This window comes from Schistocerca piceifrons, chromosome 1, assembly GCF_021461385.2.
Source record: "Schistocerca piceifrons isolate TAMUIC-IGC-003096 chromosome 1, iqSchPice1.1, whole genome shotgun sequence".
In the NCBI taxonomy this organism is placed as follows: Eukaryota; Metazoa; Arthropoda; class Insecta; order Orthoptera; family Acrididae; genus Schistocerca; species Schistocerca piceifrons.
In genome coordinates this window covers 280,161,571-280,186,733 of record NC_060138.1, presented here as the reverse complement: position 1 = coordinate 280,186,733, position 25,163 = coordinate 280,161,571, and the positions used below count along the sequence as shown (strand labels likewise).

General features: G+C 38.8%; 1 protein-coding gene across 6 annotated transcripts in view; it reads right to left on the bottom strand.

The window, feature by feature from the left end:
* Nucleotides 1-25,163, bottom strand: part of LOC124789124 (hyccin) — a 167,383-nt gene that overhangs the window by 41,787 nt on the left and 100,433 nt on the right. For 5 of the 6 annotated variants that reach the window (XM_047256417.1, XM_047256430.1, XM_047256426.1 and 2 more), the window contains one exon: nt 7,835-8,247. The exons of the other annotated variant lie outside the window; for it this stretch is intronic. In XM_047256417.1, coding sequence (XP_047112373.1) covers nt 7,838-8,247 — 410 coding nt within the window. In that variant the 3' untranslated portion in view covers nt 7,835-7,837. The remainder of the gene's footprint in view (nt 1-7,834; nt 8,248-25,163) is intronic. 6 annotated transcript variants of the gene reach the window in all.

The window sequence follows — 25,163 nt, the reverse complement described above, 5'->3', positions numbered from 1 at the left end:
GTTTCTACGGACCTAGTAAAGGTTAAGACCGTTTAAGTGAAGATGTGCTTAGTGGGTCACGGAATTGTCTTCTAATTACAACATAGACTGCTGACATAATACTGGATTGCCAGGTCTCTTGCATCATAGCAGTGGCGGTTCACTTCGATCATTAACTAAGAAGCAGCACATTAACAAGAATTCAATCTTTATTGCCAACATTTGGATTTCCCTTAAAGATGCACTGGCATAAGCCAGTCAACAATTGTTGATTTGTTAAAGAGCTTTCTATTTAACCTCCTCTGATGCATATCAGATGTGGTGATTAATGTTTTAGTAGTTGCGATATCTGGCATATTGCATATGATGATTGATGTTTTATTATTTGCTACGTTTCATGTATTTTTGTACGTGTAACACACCTGCTAGTTCCTTCAATGCAATTATGCTTGAGCTACTCTGCACTGTTGTGTAACCGCTCGCCAGTCCATTGTGACATCCTTATACAAGACGTCATCTTACACTTCATACTGATTGCCTCCCTTGCATTCTCCACTCTCAATTGCACTGCTAAGCAGCATTCATATTTGTTTTATCAGTTTATATGAAATCATTTTTACATTACTCCAAGGACAGCTGTGACAGTTCTTTCCTCCTTGTATACACTTCATTTATTATTGCATTAGTAAAAAACTATTCATTCAAATCCTAGATCAGTAGCATACTGTTTTTACATGAAACCCCTCAAATGGATCACTTCCAGTGCCTGCACTGCCTCTCATCCTACCAGTATGTTGGCCCAGCCTGCCTCAAATGCTGCTTGACGATGTGCATTTTCCTCATCATTTAGCAATCACTGCTATCCTCAGCCTCTTCTCCAATTCACAAAGTACAAAGGAGCTTGCATACCTCACACTGTAGAAACCTAGTGCACACCTCTATCCTGTTCCCTAACTGTAAAGAAGGAATCAGTTGCCCTTTTTGACCCATTCCTTCCTTGTGAATTCCTGTCTCTGTCCAGTGCAGCAAGCCTTATGTAGTGCACAATGTGTGGACTACATCTACTACAGTCAATTGAGAAATTTAATGACCATGAAAGTGACAGATCACTATGGATTGTGCTATTGCACATATTGATGATGTGAACCCTCAACAATGTATTATATTGATTATAACACTACCGAACTCCATCTCAACTCCTCTATCTCTAGTTTTTCTTGGGATAGCCAAATGGCTTCTACTATATATTTGAAGGACTACTGTAAGTGACTCCTGAGCCTCAGTCACCTGGCAACAACAATAAATGGAGGGCAAATTCAAATTCACTGAAGGGAATGAGTCATGGACCCTCCCTTAGGTTTTTATATTCATCTATAAGTTGTAGTCATGTAACCCTTCATTACAAGTATAGGCAGACAGATAGCTCCTACTGATGCTAAATCCTTGAGTTGATCTCTTAAGACAATAAGACTGAATACCCCCAGGTGCACAAATGCATGTGAGCTGAAAAATGAACTACTACTCTGCTAAACCTACAGCCAAAGCATTGTACCTAGAACATAAGATACAGTTTGTATCTTAACTGATGTTGCACTTTAAGTAGTTCGTTCTTTACTTAAAAGAAAAAAAAAGAGAGAAGAAGAAAGAAAAGGGATGTTTAAAATAAAGCACAGGCCCACATTTTTATGTATGACACAAACTGTTAGTAAAAATATTTGCTATTGATATTATTATTATTATTTCTAAGATACTTCATGGGCAGTGTGTGGCAGTTAAAGAGTTCATCAGCAGACATCTTTGCATCAGAACGTATATGTCATGTAGTTTCCATCAACACATGGATAACTGAAGAGTGACATCGAGAATCACCACTGAACATTGCATATTCAAAAAGTAAAGATCAAATATCGTAGCTGTAGCTGTTAGTATCTTTCAGTTCAATTCTGATGTCCATAATGATAACATATAGTATATGTTCACATAATAAATGTACATGGATCTACAGTCTACGGGTATTTATTTATAAATTATAGAAGAATAAGTAATACCTCAAGAAGAAAACTGCATCAAGTTTATTTTTTTATAAATTTGCAATCCCAAAACCTTTGTAGTACCAAAAATGATCACTTATAAATGCTCTGTCCTCAAACAAGCTCACTCCAACCCTTCTCCCATTTACCCATCCACACAGACAAATATGACAATATGCAAAGAAAAAAATGAGGCTTGATCATAAATTTTGTACAGAAATTCTACATTTGCATCTTCATACACCCATTCATCCAAAAAGTTGAGAGACAGATTTTATTCCTGGTGTTCAAGTGATATTAGTGCAGTAACTATGCAATAGCTACAGTGGTAGCTTGGATTAACAACTATAAACAACAGATGTGTATCCAAACAGTCAGTTGGTGGCAGGCAGTGTTAAGTAGTGGACATGTGGCTATGTGTGTCAATGCTGTTGTGTCATAAATCTCAAAGGAGCAACCTCTAAATCAGGTGTTGAAGATGTTCTCCGGAACATTCTGAAGAAGAGAAAACTGTTTGCAAAGTTTGCTCTGCACAACTTGACTCCTGAAGAAATACAACTACATGTCAATGCCTGTCATGACTTGATATAAATGCAAAACATGGACAATTCTTTTATTGAAAAAATAATCATGGATGACAAGACCTGGTGTTATCACTATGAACCTCCCACAAAATGAAAAAGTGTAGAAATTCACACAAAGGGTCAATGTTTCATAACTGACAATCAAGCCAATGTGATGTGCAAGTTGAAGATCATCCCAAAGAATGACTGCCTGACACTTTCACAAGGTTATATGAAAGTTCTGTCTGCTGTAATCAAGTGGAAAAAGATTATGTATAACCACCAACTTAACTTTTTTCTATTAATCCAGTGTCAAAACTTTTGGAACTGACAGGATATATGCTCTGCAAGCTACTGTACAATGCTTGACAGAAGATACCTTGCACCAAAATTTGTGACGACCTATCTCATTTCATTAAAATAATGAATGATAGAAATATAATGTATGCCCAACTGTACATTCTAATCTCTCTCATCTTATTATTGTGAACCCTAAATGAGACACACAAGAGGGGTTGTAGACTTTCTGTGCAGTGTACTTTGAATACCACTTCTCCACATTTACCCAACAGGATTTTGTGAAAATAACCACATAAATTCTGCAAGAGCCTCTGTTACACTTTTTATACAAGCTATACAAATTGATTGCAATGCTATCAGTGAATCTCTAAATTCATTTGGCAGAATAAGGATAATATGTGGTGTTCACCTGAAAACAGGCCAATCATCTCCAATGAGCACTTCCCCTTCCAACTACTTGCACGGTGTCATTGTGGTCTCACCACAGCCTACAGTTGCTTGTTTATCAACAATCGAGTGGGTCAGTGTCTCTTCAACTGTTTCCTCAACATGAAGACTCTTGCACTCTCACTCATTGAAGAGGCATTGCTTCTTCATTAGTCCGCTTGCTGTCAGAGTTTTGTTCCAATTTATTCTCATTAATATTGCACTGTTGGTCAGGCCATCTTTTGGTTATTACTGTGGCTGTTATTACGATTATTATGGGTATTATGGGTATTTTTCTAATATAGTTCTTAAGAATGTCAGAAAGAAAGAACACTGAAAACCATATTTTTAATGAGGAGTGACAGATTAAGTACTTTTTTGTATGCAATTTTCATGAGAAATCATAATGTCTAATATGTAAAAAATCTTAAGCAATTTGTTCAATGAGGCAACACACAGGCATTACTTTCATGGCGAATGATGTGTTTTAGTGGATAAGATAAAAAGAGAGATACAAGACTTACCTCAACCTTCAAGTCTTACAATTAAACAAAAAACATGCATCGTATGTGGTGTGCTTAGAAACAGAAAAGGCTCAGAAATGTGTCAGTGACGATGTACTCATGAAAGAATGTACAACAGAAATGACAACCGCATTTGTTTACAATGATACTGCTGAACAATTTAAAACACCTGCTTTGTCACATAGAGAAAAAAGTCAAATTCTTGATATAGGACATAATATAAAAAAAGAAACTAAGCAATTTAATTTCAAAATTTGGGTATTATTCTCCGTACATGGACAAGAGTACTGATCGAACAGAACTCTGTTAACTACTAATTTTTATTTGCATAATATCAAATGACTTGTGTGTGCATGAGGAGTTACTTTATTTTAGTTTCTCAGAATAACAGGTTTGGATATTTTCAATTCAGATAAAGTGTGTCGATGAAGCTTTTCTTTTAAAAAAATGCAATTTGTACCAATCGTGCACCAGCTATGGTTGGTAGCAAGAATGGTTTAGTTGTTCAGTTAAGAAACAATAGAATGAAGTTTAGCTTTGCATTGCATTACTCACAGGAAGCACTACATGGGAAAAGTGTCAGGATGTTGCCCACAATGAAAGATGTAATGAAAATTACAAATTAATATGCAGAGGAAATCAATCATCATCTTAATGAAAATTTGAACAATTTTTTGGAGAAGCTGATGCGAAAAACAATGATGCACTACTTCATCCTGAAATTCATTGGCCAAGCTTTTTTTTTTTTTTTTTTTTTTTTACTTAGAAAAGAATTTTGCAAGTTTTTGATGAGAGAGATAAAACACAGATACTACATAATTTGAATTTGCTTTTGCTGGCAAAGGAGCACGCTATTTCCAATACATTTACTGATATTAATGGATTCTGGCATAAACTTATTTTTTGTCATTTCCCAGCTGCTGTGAACTGAAACACAAATATAAGAAAGCAAAAGTTTCAAGATTAACTTCCATTATTGATGACGTTCCAATGAGATATTCGTAATAGTTTAAAAAATTTTAAATCTTTACAGCCAGATATCATTTTCTTTCATAATCCAATGAAAATTAGTCTTGGAAGTGTTAGAAGTGATATTCAAGCAGTAGTCTGCTGTTTACAAAACGATCCATTCATGGTTTCGAGAACAGAAAGAGGTGCTGCAATTTCTGAAGTCATGCCATGATGAAATTACATTTTCTTCAATGAAGTACATTAAATCTGTTCAGCATAATGCAAAGGCCAATGAGTAGTTGGTACATCAACTTCGTTTCGTACAACACTAAATGAAACTGATATTGCAGAACTTGTCACAAGTAAGTGAAATAAATCTAACCAAAATATTTAAATATTATGAGAAGGATAGACGCTGCTCACCATACAGCGGAGATACTGAGTTGCGAATAGGCACAGCAAAATGAGCTTTCGGCCAACAAGGCCTTGTTTGCCAAAAGCTCATTTTCTGACTGTCTTTTTGTTGTGCCTATCTGCGACTCAGCATCTAAGCTGTGTGGTAAGCAGTAACTATCCTTTCCATAATATTGTTACATTCTGTCCTGGATTTTCCATAGTCAAAATATTTAATGATCTAGTTAGTATAAGTACAGGAGTTTCACATAATAGCCAAATAAAAATCAAAGTTTTAGTATTACTGTCTTAGGGCATTTATGTTTAGGGCATAATTACAGCTCACAGTCCATGATGACTGTCACCCTGCAGTTGACTGGCATGGCTATTATGGAGGGTGAAGCATTCATTGGAGGGGAATGGCTCATGAGCCATACTTTACCAGGCCTGCTCTAGAACCTCTTGTGTACATCTCTTTCGACAGTTGGACATACTTACAACAGCCCCACAGTACATTTATTCTGTTATTAAATTTGCTGTCAATAATTAATTACAGTGCATAAACAACAGTAACATTCATACATATAATACTAGAAGGAGAAATGTGTCCCATCACTCAGTCTTAGTTTGGCACAGAAAGGAGATAGGGATTCAGCCATGAAAATCTTTGACAATTGCCCAGTAATGTAAAGAATTTGATGGATAGTAGACTTAACTTCTAAAGTAAACTGAAATCATATCTGCGTTATTACTACTACTACTACACAGAGACGTGAAAGTAAAAGGGACACTAACTACCTCGCAGAACTAGTACTTCCTTTATCACAGAAGAGAGAAGGATGTTGTTGGGGGTGAGAGACCCAAATGTAGAGTGCAGTTTGAGTGATCCACCCACCCTCTTTAACCATTTCCCACATATCACTCTCTCCTCTTTAATGAAGGAACTATTAGTTCCGAAATCTAGTAGAGGTACTCTTTTTCTTATATGCACTAAATAATTCATCTCCTGAAAGCAATTATTGGCCAATAGTTCTGCCTCAACCTATTGATATGAGTTTTTGTAAGATTAAGGGTTACAATGTTACATGTGAACTAGCTGTAAGCCTGTTCTATTATGCTCCTGGCTGTATCTGGTATGGATGTGATAGAGCACTTATCAGCTTAACAGTATCACCAGCAAACATCACAGATTTTTATGTCCTCTAATATCCTAGGTAAGTCACTTTTGTATGGTGGATTAAGAACACTAACAGGCCAAGCACTGAATCTTGTGGAGCACCATATTTCATGTTGCCCCACTCTGAATTCATGTGATATCATTTGTTAGTGTGATTCCCTATTTTCTAATCTTAAAATAATACTCCATCCATGGAAGGGAAAACATTTTAATGCTGTATCACTTTAATTTACCTTGTAGAAGTGCACATTCTAGATACTCAAGAGGCTGTGGCAAATTCACAGAAAATTGCAACAGTGTTGATTTTTATTTTTTAGTTATACTGTACTGAATTCATAAGATTATATAGGGCAGCTATAAATGATTGATTCACTTTCAAATTTCTATATTTTCTGAAGTATTGCATGTACAAATATGATTGATGCTTGAATAGAACTTCAAACTCATGAAGTTTTCACTGTGCTCACTAGTTGGCACTCCAATGCAGTGCAGAAAAGAGTTTTTGTTGTTGGAATATGCAAGATACTTACCTGTTCAAAGGAATTGTGGAAAATAACCACCACGTAAACAGAGCTTTGCGCTTTGGTATCGACAATCTAAGGGCACTGGTGGTGGTGGTGGTGGTGGTGGTGGGGCATGTGAGGATTTATCAAGGCCTGATTTTTGGTCCCGAGACAGACAGTTCACAGCCGATTTTCAGAAGGAAATAATTTACTGTTTCAACCAACAACAATGCATCAACTTAATAGTGGAATTAGTGCAACACAAATAGGACATGTGTTAAAACAATGACAGTGTATGTTCAATAGTGTCCCATATACTGTGTTATTCTGCAAAGAGCAGTGTGGTTAGGTTTTTACTGCTCATAGATGTTCAATGGTAAACTATTGTAGCAGTATGCTGACATTTGCCTGCAGACTATTAATGAGGCTTATCAAAAGTTAACCAATAGTGAAATGGACATCTATCTGTGTAATATTGTGGGCTTGTGAACAGTGAGAGTAAAGAACTGAGAAACGCAACTGTTCACCTGTTGGCTACATCATTTATAGTAGTCAGTATTGAACTTCCACCTCCCATTTTTCAGCCAGTATAAAAACACAGTACATTGACAGCACTATCAACGAAGAACAATAAAGCAGGCAAACGTCACAGGTACTTAATCTCATTTGTTTTACTGAGTTTATTCATTTCACTGAAGAAGTTTGCAACTGAGCTTGTAGCAGGCAACCCAGTTGACTTCTGTTAGAATTAGGTGTGTGACACTAACAGTAAGTCAAAGTGTGGTTGGAGTCTGAGCACTGAGGACATACAACACCACTAGAGGACCATGACTAAGTCAGAATTTCAAATACTTTGGATATAAACGGAATAATCAATTAGCTAAAACAACAAAAGCATATTGCCATTAATACAGCTGCGTTGTGAGATGGAGAGTAGAATAACGGATCTATTACCTCAGTCTCTTTCTCTCCAGGATACTTTACTTACCTCTCAGACAGTACTGACTTGAGTTGCTGAAAGATGCTCCACCTCAACAGATCCATTTCCACTTACACTACCACTTCCTGCATCTGTAACCATACCATCACCTCCTGTAGTGCCCTCACTGCTGCCGGCACCAGAATCTGGGCTGTCTGAAGGAGGCTGCAGAGGACCGTTTGTCTCAGCAGTGACAGAGCGCTTTGGTTTCTTATCTGAAGCTGCAACACCATTGCTACGAGCTGTCTTCTTTAGCCCAGGAAAGCTGGGGAGTTTCTTGTCCCTTGTTCGCAGGGAACTGGCACGTGGAGTGAGTCGTTCTCCATCACCCTCTCCCTCCTCTGTTATTGCACTCAAGTTCTTAGACTCTGGAGTTCCACTCACACTGCCGTCCTCTTTTGAAGTTTGGATTGGAATGTCGTCTGTGCAAAAATCAATAACGTATCATTCTTTTGGAAATAGTTGTTTTGAAAAATATTGAAAAAGAAAGGAGGGAGGGACTGGAGAAAATACTACAGCTAGTCAATGAAGTTACATTAAAGGTTTATTAAATAAATCCAAACACAGTAACTTAATAACATCGGAGATGAAACACACATTCTGACTATCATCCAGTTGTGACATAAAACAGTTTGCTTGTTTAAATTTTCAAATGCTATCTGGGCCTTTGCAGCCTCTGATGATGTCTCCAGCATTAGAAGCTGAAACATTAGGCAGAGAAATACGCACTGGACCATGGACTAATGTCCATAAAACAACAACCCAGTTTTTTTGAACAGGATTCCGTAAGTGTTAATATTCATTTATCAATTATGTGGGTTTGTTTTATATATGGAACTTTTGAGCGAATGCTAATTTGCTAATTTCAGCTTTTTCAGTGGAAGTTGGCACCATAAAATGTAAAAGTTATGGTATTTTAATTTAACGATCTGAGAGTAAATTTCCAGGTGCCCTTGATCCAGCCAATGTCAGGTTTGGACTGGTATTGCGCTACTTCAGTTTCATCAAGAACCCACCATACACACATATGTATATATATATAGGCTCTTATTGCGCTGGGTAAACACTCCCCAAGGCATTTTAAAGCTACTGGCAGTTTTCCATGGAGGGGAATCTGTCTACCACTTCTGTCTGCCTCTAGTGAAGTCATGTGGTTAAATGTGACATTTTTCAGTGTGTGCAAGGACATCTGACGAGGGAATGGGTACCAGCCTATTATTAACCTTCGCAGATGAGGAAAACTAAAAACCACATACAGGATTAGTCCACAAGGTAGATTCAATCTAGAGCCAAAGACCTCTGTGTGCCATAGGCATGCACTTTAATGTGCTCAGCAATCTGGGCAGCTAAACAATTTCCAGTATTACATTGTATTTATCACAAAACCTTTATGCAGTGCATTACAAGCAAAACAAAATAAATAATACAGAATGACAATATATTTGGACAGATTAGCATAGTTCCATGTGAATAAACCTCACTAATGGAGCATATGACACGCTTATGATCTTTCATTCACACCTAGGAACGCCGATCCTCCCTCTTTATCCCTTATTGTTCTTTTGATTCAACTGACTCATTAGAAGTTGTGTTTGTGCTATAAATACTAATACACATTAGAGACCAGAGGCACCCTCTTTAGCACAGGGTCACTGCTACTCTACAAGGATGCTGGAACCGTCTCTGGGTGGAAATGAAATGTCAGTTTCATGATTCCACCTACAGTGTGTTCGACTTTCAGGAATGGTTAGTAATAAAGTAAATCACCAATGTATTATCACAAATGGCAACATGTCTTGCAGCAGCATGTATGTGAAGAAAGAGGAGATGAGAATAAGCACGACAAGTCCATGACAAAGTCATGTTTTCCAGTATGTCACATATGAAACTGAGTTCCTCATACAAATGCTACACTAATATATGAAGCAGAAAAAGGTGGCATTCACAAAATCTGTCATGACAACCTTTACAGAACCAAATGTGTTTACTATCAATTACAATGGTTTTGTACCTATCGGAATGTTAGTTGTTACAAACACTTTTTTGTTTTATATGAAAATTGGAGCATTTAGAGACTGCGCTAAAAATGACATCTCTTTGAAGGAAAATGAAACGTTCTCCGATAATAAATTGTCTGTGATATTTACAATCTTCTGCCGAGTATACACTGGACAAAACACTGCTCAGTTCTTAATTATGCAATAGGCTTCTGTCTTAAAAAGCACTTCTCTCAGACATTCTGCTTTCACTTTCATGGAACTGGCAAAGATCAGTGAGCTGCATGCAAAATGGGGCAGATATTGTACCAGCTTTTACCAATGTCACAGTATAAGAAGAATAATCTGCTGCCCTTATTAGTGAACACATTATAAGGAATAATGAAGTTCTATTGGTTCATAAATTGTGTGTTAATTGTTCCTAATTTCACTTTTGAGGAATGGACAAATCTAGTGTTTCCCAGAGTCCAATGCTAAAACTTACAGTGCTCTTCTGTATCATTTTTTTAGTTTGTAGCTGTTGTACATTTTAACATTCAGTGTAACGCAAAAGGAACTGTAACTTCATTACAAGACTGACAATAACAACTGACTATTACCACACTACAATCTGTAGAATTGGAGTGCTATAAATTACCCCACATTTTGCTCTCAACTAAAAATGTTACTTACAATACCAACATTAATTACGGAACAACTGGAAAGTAGAGCAAACTGAAACATATCTTCTATCTGTAAGTAAATAGATTTTACAGATACATGCTACTAAAGGAACACTGCTGACACAAAAGACAATGATGAGTAAACAAAATAAAGAAACATTTCTCAGAGAAAAAAAGCAACTCATCCAACATAGTCAGGAAAAAAAATACAACAAAAAGGATTCTACAAGACATGAATGAAGAACATTATACCCCAACAGTCAGCTGAGTGGCACAAGAAAACAGTTAATGTGAAATAAAGAGAAACATTTTGATAAGAGAAGCCAAACTACAGTGATGTAAAGAACAAACTTGAACAGTATCTTTGCCTACTCTGCACAGAAAAATTTGCAAATATATACAGTATTGTGAAGACATGACACAACCAGCATTTTATATGAAAGGACTAGGAGTATGATTACATGTCTCCCTGACCCCTGAACTCTCCATATACTAAAATATTTTCATTGATTATTGTACAGCTTAACCAAACTTTAGAACTGATGTAAGATAACCATAATAAGTTGCTGTTTATGCTAACTTTTAATATGCAAATGGCTTCAGTCTAAGACCATCCATCACCCAGCACCTATTGTACAAGCATCATCATGACTATAGAAAAATCTAGTATTTTTATACAAACAATAGTTACAGTTTATATTAACAGCAAGAGTTCGATATACATGTCAAAAAAGAACACAATGTCAAAAACTTTATCAATATGGAAGAGACAGATTGCTACTCGCAACACAAGAGGAAGCGATGAGTCACAGGTAGATAAAATGGAAAAGAACACTAATAACATCTTCAGCTTTCAGACAAAATCCTTCTCCAGAAGCAGAACTGTAGGACGTGCACATATTCACAAAACACAGTTACTGTGGCTGGGTGCTAAAGCCCAACTGGGAATGCATCTTACATGAGCAGCAATCTAGCTGTGGTAGGGATGAGCATAAGGTGGTGGCATGCTAGGGGGAGGGATATCCGGATAGGGGTGGCGAAAGATCAAAGTTTTGCCTGTGGGAGCAAGCAGGGACAGGATAGGGCTGCCAGGTGCTGCAGGGGATTAGGGTAGGAAGGGTGGGGAGGGGGGGGGGGGAGGGGGGGGGGGAGGGGGGCAGAGGTTGTTCGCCACTCCCCCCCCCCTTCGATGCAGTCCACCATCAATTTCTCCCCTGTACCAGCCTCTGTCTGCCTCTACAGCTCTCTCTAGTATCATGGTAGTTATTCCCTGACGTCTTAACACATACTCTATCATCCTGTCCCTTCTTTTTGTTAGTGTTTTCCATACATTCCTTTCTTCGCCAATTCTGAGGAGAACCAACTCATTCCTTACCTTATCAGTCCTCCTAATTTTTAACATTCTTATGCCACGTCACATCTCAAATCATTTGATTTTTTTCTGTTCCGATTTTCCCTACGACCATGTTTCACTATCATAAAATGATATGCTCCAAAGACAAATTCTCAAAAATTTCTTCTTTAAATAAAGGCATACGTTTGATACTTGTGCATTTCGTTTCACCAGGAATACCCTGTTTGCCAGTGTGAGCCTCCTTTTTATGTTCTTGCTCTGTCCATCATGAGTTATTTTGCTTCCATGGTAACAGAATTCCTTAACTTCATCTACTCAGTGATCACCAATTCTGGTGTTAAGTATCTTGCTGTTCTCACTGTTGTCACTTCTTATTACTTTCGTCTTCCTATGATTTACTGTCAACCCATAGTCTGTACTCATTAGGCTGTTCATTCCAGCCAACAGCTTCTGTAATTCTTTTTCAATTTCACTGAGGATAGCAATGCCATGAGTGAATCTGAACACTGATATCTTTTCATCTTCAATTTTAATCCCACTCTTGAACCTTTCTTTTAATTCCATCATTGCTTCTTCGATGCATAGGCTAAACAATAGCAGTGAAAGACTACCCCTGTCTTACATATTTTTTAATGCAAACATTTTGTTCTTGGTCTTCCAAGTCTTATTACTCCCTTTTGGTTCTTGTACATACTGTATATTACCCCGATTTTTCTCAAAATTTCAAACATCTTGCATCATTCTACATCATTGAATGTTTTTCCCACAACAACAAATCCTATGAATGTGTCTCGATTGTCCTTCAGTCTTGCTTCCATTATAAACTGTAATATCAGAACTGCCAGGTGAATTTACTTTTCCTAAACTCAAACTGATCATCATCTAACTTATCTTTAATTTTTTTTTTTCCATTCTGTTGTGTATTATTACTGTCAGCAACTTTGATGTATGAGCTATCATGCTTATCGTGCAACAATTCTCTCACTTCTCGGCTCTTGCTATCTTCTGAAAGCCTGATGGTATATCGTCAGTCTCATACATTCTAAACACAACATGAACAGTCATTTTGTTGCCACTTCACCCAATGATCTCGTCAGCATTTAACAGCGGAATTCCCAACGCATTCTTAATGTTACTGCCCTTGTTTTTAATTTCACCACAGGCTTCTTTGACTTTCCTATATGCTGAAGCAGTCTTTCCACCAGTTATTTCTTTTTCAATTACTTCACATTTTTCATGCAGTCATTTCTCCTTAGCTTCCTTGCACTTTTTATTTCATTCCAAAGTAACTTGTATTTCTGTATTCCTGAATTCCTTTGAACACTTTTGTACTTCCTTCTTTCATCGATTAACTTAAGTATATTTCTTGTTACCCAGGTTTTCTTTGCAATTACCTTCTTTGTACCCAAGTTTCTCTTTCAAACTCTGTGATTATCCATTTTAGAGATGTCCAGTCTTCTGGAACTGAACTGTGTACTAAGCTACCCATTACCATAGTATCTATAGCCTCAGAGAACTTCAAGTATATCTCTTCATTCCTCAGTATTTCCATATCCAATTTCTTTGCACACTGGTTCTTCTTGACTCTTCCTCAAACTTCAGCCAATTCTTCACAGTTACTAAACTACGGACCGAGTCAATACCTGCTTCTGGGCATGCCTTATGATCCAATAGCTGATTTTGGAACTTCTGCCTGACCAAGAATCTAACAAGAATCTTCCTGTATCACCTGGCCTTTTCCAAGTATAACTACCCCTCTTGGAATTCTTGAACAAAGTACTCATTATTACTAGCTGAAATTTATTACAGAACTCAAATAGTCTTTCTCCTCTCTCATTCCTAGTACCAAGCTCATATTCTCCTGTAACCTTTCTTCTACTCCTTCCTCTACAACGGCATTCCATTCCCCCATGACTATTAGATTTTCATCTCCCTTTACATACTGTATTACCCTACTGATTTCCTTATATACTTTCTCTATCACCTCATCTTCAGCTTCAGCTTGCGACATTGGCATGTATACCTGAATTATCATTGTTGGTGATGGTTTGCTGTCAATTCTGATAAGAACAACCCTATCAGTCCAGAATCTTTTGCCAATGTACAGATCACTGTGACACTTTTTCATTTACAGGCTACATGTCCTGTGGATACACACCATGTGCCTTAATGCAGTGGTTTCCATTACCTTTTGCATCACCATACTCTTGATCATTGCTGATTCTTCTGCCTTTAGGCCGCAAAAGGCAAGGCCTTTGGAAAGGTCTATACTTCTGTCCGACTGAGGCTTTTGGAGGACAGGCTCATGACTGTGTTATGGGTCTGTTTAGGCTCTGGGTTCTGTACGGGGATGGGAGGGAGTTTCTGAGGGTGTGGTAAATTTGGTAGGTCTGCAAGGTGGGTTTTGTGGCTACGAGAGAAGTTTGATGGATGCTCTTGTAGTGGTGGTGGTGAATAGTGGTAGTCCAAGGTGTGAATATGAGAACAGATTGGACAAGTGTTTTGAGTTGGTGGTGTACATGCTGTTCTGATTTGTATTGGTTTCAATCTGGGAGATAGGATGCAGGAATTTTGGATTGTGGAGCAGGAGAACTTAATGAATGGAGAGGAGGTTGTGCAGGGAGGCTTAGGACTGACTGATATGGTTTTGAAGGACTAGATTATTGAGCGCTATGGACTACCTGAATTTGAACAGACAGAGGTCATTGTGAAAACAGGGATTGCAGATGGAGATGGTTAATTTGATGGTCAGGCTTTTTGGGGGAATTCCACAAATTAGGCAACAACATAGAAAGAGTGTGTGTGTGTGTGTGTGTGTGTGTGTGTGTGTGTGTGTGTGTGTGTGTGAGACTGGGTTCTAAAAAATAAGAAATAGATGAGGTATACTGAAAAAAGACGAAACCTGCCTATAGAGAAAAATGAAAACAAAATAAATTCAATGTGAAAATAAGATAAAAGAAAAGGAAAAAATGAATAAAAAGATGACAATAGAGTGGGTTGCAAGTCTGTGGGTGGGAAGAGGGTATAATTGGATTATGTGAAAACAACAAAGTGCATGCACGGAGAGGGGGGGGGGGGGGAGGGTGTTAGATATAAGATGTACCAAATGGCATAAAGAGGTAAACAAAAATACATGAGGATGAAGGGAGATAGTGTCATCAATTTGAAGGTCCAGGAATAATTACATTGGCAGGGGGGGGGGGGGGGGTGGGGGGTGGGATGTGGGACATCAGACATTACACATTACACCTGCTGCAACTGGCATAACAACACAACCATGCACTGTATGTGGATGACACCATTTATAAAGGGTGGATTGGAAGTGGTTCAGGAGCTAACAACAAAACACTGTTTACTGTGGCTCCACATGGGGATCTCTGCCTTTGTGGACCAACATTTCGAGCCTACTGCCTGTAACCTATCCACCAATACAGAAGGCACTACACATTTCCTACAATGACTCTCCATAGTTCCTGTTCCTTTACCACCCAGCACCCTCCTTATTACTGGTGACGCTGCCTCCATCCACACCAACATCCCCATTGCCGTGGTCTTGCTGTTACAGAACAGTATCTTTTACAATGCCCAAGTGACTCTAAACTTACAAACTCCTGTCTGGTCACCATGACTAACTGTATTCTCGCTCATAATTAATTCTTCTTTAAAGGCATCACCTACAAACAAATTTGGGGACAGCAATGGGCTCCTACGTAACACCATCAAATTCTAATCTATTCACGGGCCATTTAGAGGAATCCTCCCTAACTATTCAGGCTGGAATCCTCCCTATCCACCCAGACTGGAATCCTCCGTGGTTCAAATTCACTGACAGTATTTTCATGATCTGGATCAAAGGTTAGGACAACCTATTCACATTCCTCCAGAACTTCTGACACGTTCTCCCCCATTCCCTTCCCCTGGTCCCCCTTAGCCCAACAAGCCACATACGTCAATGTTGACCTACACCTCGAGGATGGCTACATCAGTAGCTCCGTTCACATCAGACCTACCAATCACCAATAATATCTCCACTTAACCAGCTGCCATCCTATTCCAGACCAAGGAATCCTTTCCATACAGTCTAGCCACCTGGGATTGTGGCATTTGTAGCTATGAGTAGTCCCTTTACAAATATGCCTATGATCTCTTCAAGGCATTCACAATAGAGATGGGGGATCCGCTCCTGAACTGATTCATAGAGTTGAATCTTTCAAAGGAGTGAACAATCAGTGATTCAGAAAAAAAGGACAGTAGCTACAAACGTTTCCCACAGCAGAGAGAGAGAGACAGAGAGAGAGAGAGAGAGAGAGAGAGAGAGTCGGAGCAGATCAGCGGGGCCTCTGCTGGTCAGAGCACACTGCACGCTACACAACACAGCCAGCGCCGGCCTCTGCCCTGCTTCTGCCTTGGCTGCCTACATTGTGCAGTGCCCCATTGGATTTTGTGTTTCACATATGCCGTGCCGTCTCTGTGCTTCCTCTGCCGCGTGCAGTGTCTGACACACCTTAACTTAGCATCGCACTCCGTCGGCGATTGTTCCAGTCGCACGTCCTGTCCTCTGGGCAGTAGATGCGAGCAACAGGACAGAGAGCCTCCTAGCAGAGAACATAAGAACTACTTGCAACAACCTGCTCGCAAGAGAACGGACGATTTGTCTTGGAGCGGGTGACTGGTGGCCGTTCACCGCTCCCCCCACCCTCTGAACTCACCCACTCAACGCTCACCCCACCGTTCTCGACTCTAGCCAGAGCGTTGAGCAAAGCAACTCAGGTGTCACTCTGGTCTCTGCGGTCTTAGCTCACGCAGTAATACAGCTCGCGGCTAGACCTGCTTGACTCAGAGCCTCTGTATCGGAGTTCGTCTCTACTGGATATTGTTCTTCGTAGTAATACTGGTATGTATATTACATAATTATGTTATTACATCATTTGTTTTTATTTTATTTTTATTTGTTCAAACTGATCAGATTAGGTTCCTGATGACTCCTCTTACTATAGGATTTTTTATTATGGACACTCGAATTTACGCTTTAATCACGAGCGAACCGATAAACTTATCACAAAATGTGATACACCAATATTTTCCTTGTTTTATTCTGTGTAAGGCTATATGCAGCACATTGGTCTTACAGTCAAATTTATACATTTTTTTTCTTATTGTAGTACGGATTTTGCGATTTTAGGCGTCTTCGGAAGGAAACGTTCACTTTAAAAGTATATGGCTTGTGATGTATTTGTACGAGGTTAATGAAAATTTAATACATTTTAGCCAAATATATTGTTAATGTAAATCTTAAGTTACAACACTTTCCGATCACCCAAAAAACCACGATAGTGCAAAATAAATCAATAATCAAAAACTTTGTCATATCGTGGAAATTTCAATAAACGATACAAAATTCTTACTCATTATCTGTGTTACTTCAAAATAGGATCAAATAAGATCAAAATACAGGTATAGTACTGGAATAAACCACGTTTAAAGGGCAATATGCCTTCCATTTATTTTCTATTGTGAATGAGTGGTGAGTCATGAAAAAGAGCTAGTTCATTTCAGGGAGTGAACAGTTCTGATCTGATCTCTGAAAAGAACAGTTTTGCCCTTCTCTAATTCACAAACCAAAATTTCCCTACTCACATCATCCCGAAACAGATCCCCCCCTGCCTTGTCTCACCAGTCACCTACCACCCTCACATACCCACAGCCCAGCCACAAAGAAATACTACTCTCGTGACTCAGTATCACCCAGAACTGAGCAACTGAATCACATTCTCCTCCAGGGTTTTGACTATCTTTCCAGGGTTTTGACTATCATCATATCCTCCCCATCAATCCCACAGCGGTATTCTGTCACCCACTAAACCTATGCAATATCCTAGTCTGTCCCTACTCCACCTCTTCTTCCAACTCCTTGCCTCATGGCTCATATCCCTGCTATAGACCTGTTCCATCCAACCACCCACTAGTACCTATTCCAGACCTGTTATTGTCATCTCCTGTGGCATCAAAGGCAGGGCCACCTATGAAAGCAGTCATGAGAGCTAAAAATGTAGCTGCAACCATTGTGCAGCATTGTACGTGGTCATGACAACTAACAAGCTGTCTGTCGACACTAATTGCCACTACAAAACAGACAGAAGGACCACCCAGTTGCTGGACGTGCCAACTAGTATGATGTGCTCCACTTTAATGACCACTTCACAGCCTGTGAGATGTTTATTCTTCCCACAGACACCAGCTTTTCTAAAATGTGCAGCTGCGAACTCTCTCCAGAATATATACTTTATTCCCTGAACTTCCCTGGGCTTGAACTTCACTAATACCTGTTCTCCATCTGCCTATCCCTTCCCTATACCAACTCTAGTAAACACATGCCTTCTATCTCATCAACACAATCAGAAGGTCTTTCCTCATCTCTAACCCCCAGCCCCCATAGCCATTTGCTGCACCTAGCAGACCTGCCCTGTCCCCACCACATCCCTGCATCCTCTCACAGGAAGCACTACTATCTATGTCCACCCCTAACCTGCCATCCCTCCTCCTCCTTGGCACATGCTGCCACCTTACCCCCACTACTCACCCCAGCTAGACTACTGCTTACATCATATGCAGTCATAGTTGAGCCTTATCTTCTGGAGGCACATATTGCTGTGTGTGTGTGTGTGTGTGTGTGTGTGTGTGTGTGTGTGTGTGTGAGAGAGAGAGAGAGAGAGAGAGAGAGAGAGAGAGAGAGAGAGAGAGAGAGAGACTGCTCTGAAGAATAACTTTGTCTGGAAGCTGAAAATATGTCTTGTGTTCTTCTTCACCGTCTCTGACCGTGACTCAGTGCCTCCTCTATGTGATGAGTCATTGTCTATCCTTTCCGCATCACTGTTATTCCATACCGGACTTTCCATTGTTTCACAGTGTCAAAAATATAATATCGATAAATGTTGCTAAAGAAGCCAATTCCATTTTGAAAGAACAAATTGAATTATGTATACATATAATTTTTTTGAGATATCTTATTACAGTGGTAATGCTTATCATGAAGGTCAATTGATTGCATCTATATCCACACTGTTTGCAGGTTCGTGATGTTTTACACAAATGGTTTTTCATGATTCATTACCATTTTATTTTGCGGAAAGAAATATGCAAGGAGACAAACAGAATTGACACTTTTATACAAGTAGGACATGGTTCATAATAGGGAGTCTGAACATGATGGACAGCAGGACACACTCTGCAACGTGTCCCCATGCTTGCTACAAGGATGGTAAAGAGCTTTTGTGGTAGAGTGTTCCCTTATTCCACCATACAATTGAAAACTGCTGGATAGTCATTGGTGCACGTGGACATGCTGCAAAAAACCTCCCCAATGCATCCCACACATGCTCAATGGGATTTAAGTCATGGGAACAGGCAGGCTGTTTAATGTGGTTGCATATTGCCATCCGTAAAAATGAAGTCACAACTGAATGCACCTCTGAAAAGACACACATGGGGAAAGAATACAGTGTCACAATAATGTTGACTGGTAAGTGTAACGTGTTTAAAGATTTGGTGGTCTGCACAACCTCGCAACATTATGCCTCCCCACATCCTAAGACTTGGAGCACCAAAGCAATCATGTTTGACAATGTTCCTGTGTGTATTACATGTTCTCACTTCTCACAACTCAAACTGAATCTGCTCTCATCTGGGAAGAGCACGTCATCCCACTTTTCATTGGTTCAATCCATATGCTTTTGACACCTGCACAAACAGTGCTGCCATTATGTAGGTGTCAACAGAACACAACATAGTGGTCATCAGGCAAAGTGACCATTCGATGTAGTTGCCATGCCACTCTAAAGCACGAGACTGCATGTCTTGCAGTCCTGTTGAATGTGGTTGCAATTACACCTGCTGTCTGATATGTATCCCTTCTTGTCTGTTGCACAATACAATGGACATCTGCTGTTGTAGGCGGCCAGGTCTGACACCTCCTCTACATTGGACAGCAGTGCCTGTTGCTCAAAACACCATGCGCATGAAACAATGTAGTGACCAATACTGAACTCATAAACTCTGTGCAACAACTCTGTCGTCCCTCCAGTTTCCCAATGATTCTTCCCTGTGTGAAGTCATCCCCATTCCTTCAACTGCGTTATGTTGTGGGACCAATCCTTTTGGTCTTAAATGTCACACAGACCTCATGCAATGTGACGTTAAATTTTCTGTTAAAGACTGGGACACCTCTGGCAACAAGCTTCCACACTTTCATCCATTTTCACCAAGTAGTTACTATTTTATGTTACTGTATCTATCTCAACCTTAAGTTCTGCAGCATAGTACCTGTATGTAACTTTTGCTGTTAAGCCAAACTGTACGCATTGCTAATATTTTTAGACCAATTCTGGAACATCTTTTCATTCAAATTTTTTCTGTTGTGATAAAATTTGCACAGCAGAGCTGGGTTACCAATTAAAGAATAATTTAAACAGCAGCTTGCTGTGTCAAAGCCATTTTTAAAATTTTCTGTTACTGTTTATCTAAATGTACTCTATGGGGCTACCTTGAGAAATGATTTACCTTCTTCTTATATATGATCCAATCTCATTATCATGATCACCGCCAATGTTCGATGTCAAAGAACATTAATCACTCTTACATGGCAAGTGGCAGTACTAGCACTGGAAGGTAAATGATACCCGTTTGGGGATGCAGAAAACAATGCAGCTGTCAAAATAATGTGAAAATGGAGTGATTTATCTGACTTCCAAAATGGAATGCTCACTAGCTTTCAAGTCAAGGGTTGAAACATTTCCAAAATGGCTAAGTTTGTAAACTGTTCGCATACTGTCGCGGTGAAAGTATACCGTGCACAGCAAAATGGCGCTATCCAATACCAGCACCGAAGCAACTGTGGTGCACCATGGGTCACGCATGATCAGGGTGAATGAAGGCTTTGGAGAAGCGTACAGGTGAACAGATGTGCAACTGGTGATCAACTGACTTCCCGCGTGAATCAAGGTGCTACCAGCAGTGTATCCTCACTGAGCATTCAGCGAACATTACTGCGAATCGACCTCTGCAGCAAATGCCTGGTTCATGCACCTATGCTGACTGCTGTTCACCGGTGTCTAAGACTAGAATTTGCATGCAAATATCACAACTGGATATCTACTGAATGGTAGCCTTTTCAGATGAATTATATTTTATGCTCCATTGGACAATTGACCTTTGGCATGTATGGTGTGTAATGTCTGAAAGTAAACATCCTGCAACAATCGTTGGAAGGGTCCAGGCTGGAAGTGGGATCGTTATGTTCTGGGGAAAGTTTTCATGGCATTTCCTGGGTTATCCCATCATTCTGGAAGGTGCGATGGATCAACACAAGTATTTATCTTTAGTTACCATATGCACTCCTATATGCAGTTTGTTTTTCCTCAGTATGGTACCTACCAGCTGCAGTTTATGCACATGGTTCAAAGACCACCAGGATGGGTTTATGGTACTTCGCTGGCCGTCAAACATCCTGGATTTGAACCCAACAGAGGATCTGCGAGACCACCTCAATCAGCTGTTTGCATCATAGAACACCTTCCGAGAGCCCTAGCACAGCTGTGCATGTTACTGGAGTCAGCATGGCTCCACATTGCTGTTGATACCTTCCATAACCTGACTGACTGTCTTCCTGCACATCTCGCAGTGGTCTGCACTGCAAAAAGTGGTTATTCAGGCTTCTGACAGGTGTTCACATTAATGTGACTGAACCCTGAATTATAATCCAAGATATCAGCTCTGCACTTCTGAGTAATAATGTTCCAATACAAGAACAAAATGAACTTCACACAACATGCCACCCCAATTGGCACATCTTCATCTGTATATCAGATTCTTTCAAGTTTTATTGGGTGAATGTTAACACCATTCTCTGATTTCGTCAAAAATTAGTCTCGAAAGAGGAGAAAACCTTGGAATTCATCAGTGAGAAAGACTGTGGGTCCAAATCACTTGGGGTTACCCCACTGCTAGTTCTATCACTTATCTTTTAGCAGGTCTGTTTCGTGAATACAGCTGTATCTAGATTTCCAAACATGTATCAGAAGGTGGCAGTGTAGTAACTGTGTCCAGTTGGATCAATATTTTTCACTTACTCTTTCAAAATGTCTGAAGGGTAACTTACCAAATGTAACAATTAAACTGAAAACAACAGAACACAAGTAATTATTATTTCATATTTTAACTATGTTAATGTTTCAGGTCAGCATCTGAAAATGGCTCAGCAATTAAAATTGTGAAGTAATGTAAGCAAGATAAATGCTTACTTCAATCCATCAAATGATAGCCACTGAGCAGAATATTTTCACTCACAGAATTAATAGTGCCTATGGATCCTGTTACAAATAAAATATTATTTCAAACATTCACTAAATATATTGGGTTACAGCTAACATAAGAAAATATGAAAGAATGAATGCAAATTGTGTAGAGTGAGAAAGATGAAGATAAAGGCTACAGGAAGATAGCATATGAGATGGCGATATTTATAATAATAATAATAAATGAAAAATGATAAAGGAGATGAAGACGAGCACAGAAAATGAAATTAAGATGGCAAAATAAAAGAAGATAGAAGTTTTTAAAATTGAAAATCTGTAGCAAGTGAGAGGTGCACTAGGAACAAAATAAAACAGGTCTGCGATATCACCGTTACAAAATGACTGTGTATAACAGCAACGGGCAATGATGCTTAAAGGTGGAAGGATGAGTACAGAGAAATAAGAAAAATGAAATCCCCCCTGACAAATATGGATTAGAAACAGAATTTCAAGCAATAAAGCCATAAAATTAAAAATTAAAAGGAAGAAATTCTAACTTGGAAAGGCAAGATGGCCTGAAATCCATAAAACTGAATTGGATCATCTATTGTGAACTGCTTAATAAGCCAGAAGGCAAGATAATACCTATAACAATATCTTATTATTGTTCTGAAGGGCTGAAAGATAATAAAGAACTCCTTATATGAGGTCATATTTGAAATGTAAATGTGTAATTAAAGTAACTCCATCAACCTCACCAGAAACACTGTGGCTTGGTAACAAATATAAAGTAACCCATAATTAATTTGCTAATGACTAGAAATGCAAGAAAAAAGGGCTTATGTGGCAGTACAGATGAATCACTATTCTATGGAATTGTTGTGTAACAGTATACTATGGAATTGTTCTTTTTAATTTCTGAAAAGGTAGTATAATCAAAATATTCTGTCAAAGAATCTTTTTAATTATTGCGGAATACCTACATATGCAGGCTGACATTATAATAAGGAAATTTCTTAATAAGTTTTACTGTAATTAATGTTTTTCTGAAGTAGTATAATTGGCTTGCAGACATGTACTACCAAATGAAATCACATTAAATATTTTTCTTTATTTGTGTATTCTGGCATATAAAAATAGAGGCATACAATTTTGAGGTTTTATACTCATGCCATAAAATATAAAATTTATAAATAATTACAGTTTAGAAGTCAGGAATGGGGCATATATGTATGCTTTCATTTGTTTAATTCCTTGCGTACAAGCTGAGGTTTTAACTATATAACTGTACTGAACTGTAAATATAAAATTAAAAATGTATTTATATGAACAGAAAAATCTCATATTGGACAACAACAAAAATAGGATAAGACCCCACTGAATACATCAAACAGATCTTGGAGTCTCAGAATGGATTAGTATGATAAGGAAAAGTCAGAAAAGGTAACAATGTGATGCTAAAGCTGAACTCATTACTATGTTTACAGAGAAATAAAGACTACTTTTCAAGAAGAGAAGAGTGAAAGCAAAATACATAAAATGTACGAGCAACTTTTATAACTGTGAATGACAGAAAGTCAGGTTTGTAACTATCTTCCAAATAGAAGCTTTACCACTTCCAGTGCTAATTCCCTCTTTATCAATTATTCACGTGTGCAAGTGTCCAACACACACACTGCCAATGTACATCTGACACACATCTGATCTTACTCTCCATTTCTTCACCCAGTTATCTGTTGATAAACATTTTTGAGAGACAGGTAAGCACATCAAAACTGTTCTTAATGAAAATGGAGTATCTATTAAGTTCCACTCTTTTCACCGGGTGTGGGGGGGGGGGGGGGGGGTAAATTTAATCAATCAATCAGACTGTAATTTGTTCTCATTGGCTGATATGAGGATTGAATATACCAATGGCAATGGTGAATGGCATAATATACTTGTAACTCTGCTTCTCAAATTTTGGTGTTACCTTGGTCTAGTCCTATTCCACCGGCATGGATCTCTGAGGATTCACCAGTTGCTACACCCCACTTTCCTGGCCCAATAGAGATCTTGTGCTATCGTAGTTCAACTTACTCTCACCACTGTCTGTCCAAACGCCACAAACAATATCTATCCAATGTACAACTGTTCTGAAACTGCATCACTTCAGCAACTCATCATCTGCACTGGTAAAGAGCAAGCCACTTCTACATCTATATTCTGCAAACCACCATGAGCTGCATGGCAGAGTGTATGTCCCATTGTGCTAGTTATTAGGGTTTCCTCCTGTTTCATTCACGTATGGGGTGCAAGAAGATTGATTGATTGAATGCATGCCTCTGGGCGTGCAGTAATTATTCTAATCTTATTCTCACAATCACGAAGTGAACAATACAGAGAGGGTTGTAGTATATCCCTAAAGCAATCATTTAAAGCCAGTTCCTGAAACTTTGTTAATAGACTTTCTCAGGATAGATTATGTCTGTCTCAAAGAGTCTTCCAGTTCAGTTCCTTCAGTATCTCTGTGACACTCTCCCCAGGATTAAACAGACCTGTGACCATTCATCTGCCCTTCTATATACACATTCAATATTCCCTGTTAATCCTATCTGTTATGGATCTCATACACTTAAGCAATATTCTAGTATGGATTGCACAAGTGATTTGTAAGCAATCTCTTTTGTAGACTGATTGCAATTACCCAGTATTCTGTCAATAAACCACAGTCTACCACCTGCTTTACCAACCACTCAACCTATGTGATCATTCCATTTCATATACTTACAAAGTGTTATACCCAGGTGTAATGAATTGGCTGATTCCAACAGTGGCTTAAGGATATTTATAGTCATAGGATACTATGTTTTGTTCATTTTGTGAAGTGCACAATTTAACATTTCTGAATTTTTAGAGCAAGTTGCCAATCTCTGCATGACTTTGAAAATCAAGATCTGACTGAATATTTATGCAGCTTCTCTCAAATAATAATCCATTACAGATAACTGCATTATCTGCAAAAAACCTGATTTTACTGTTAATATTGTCTGCACA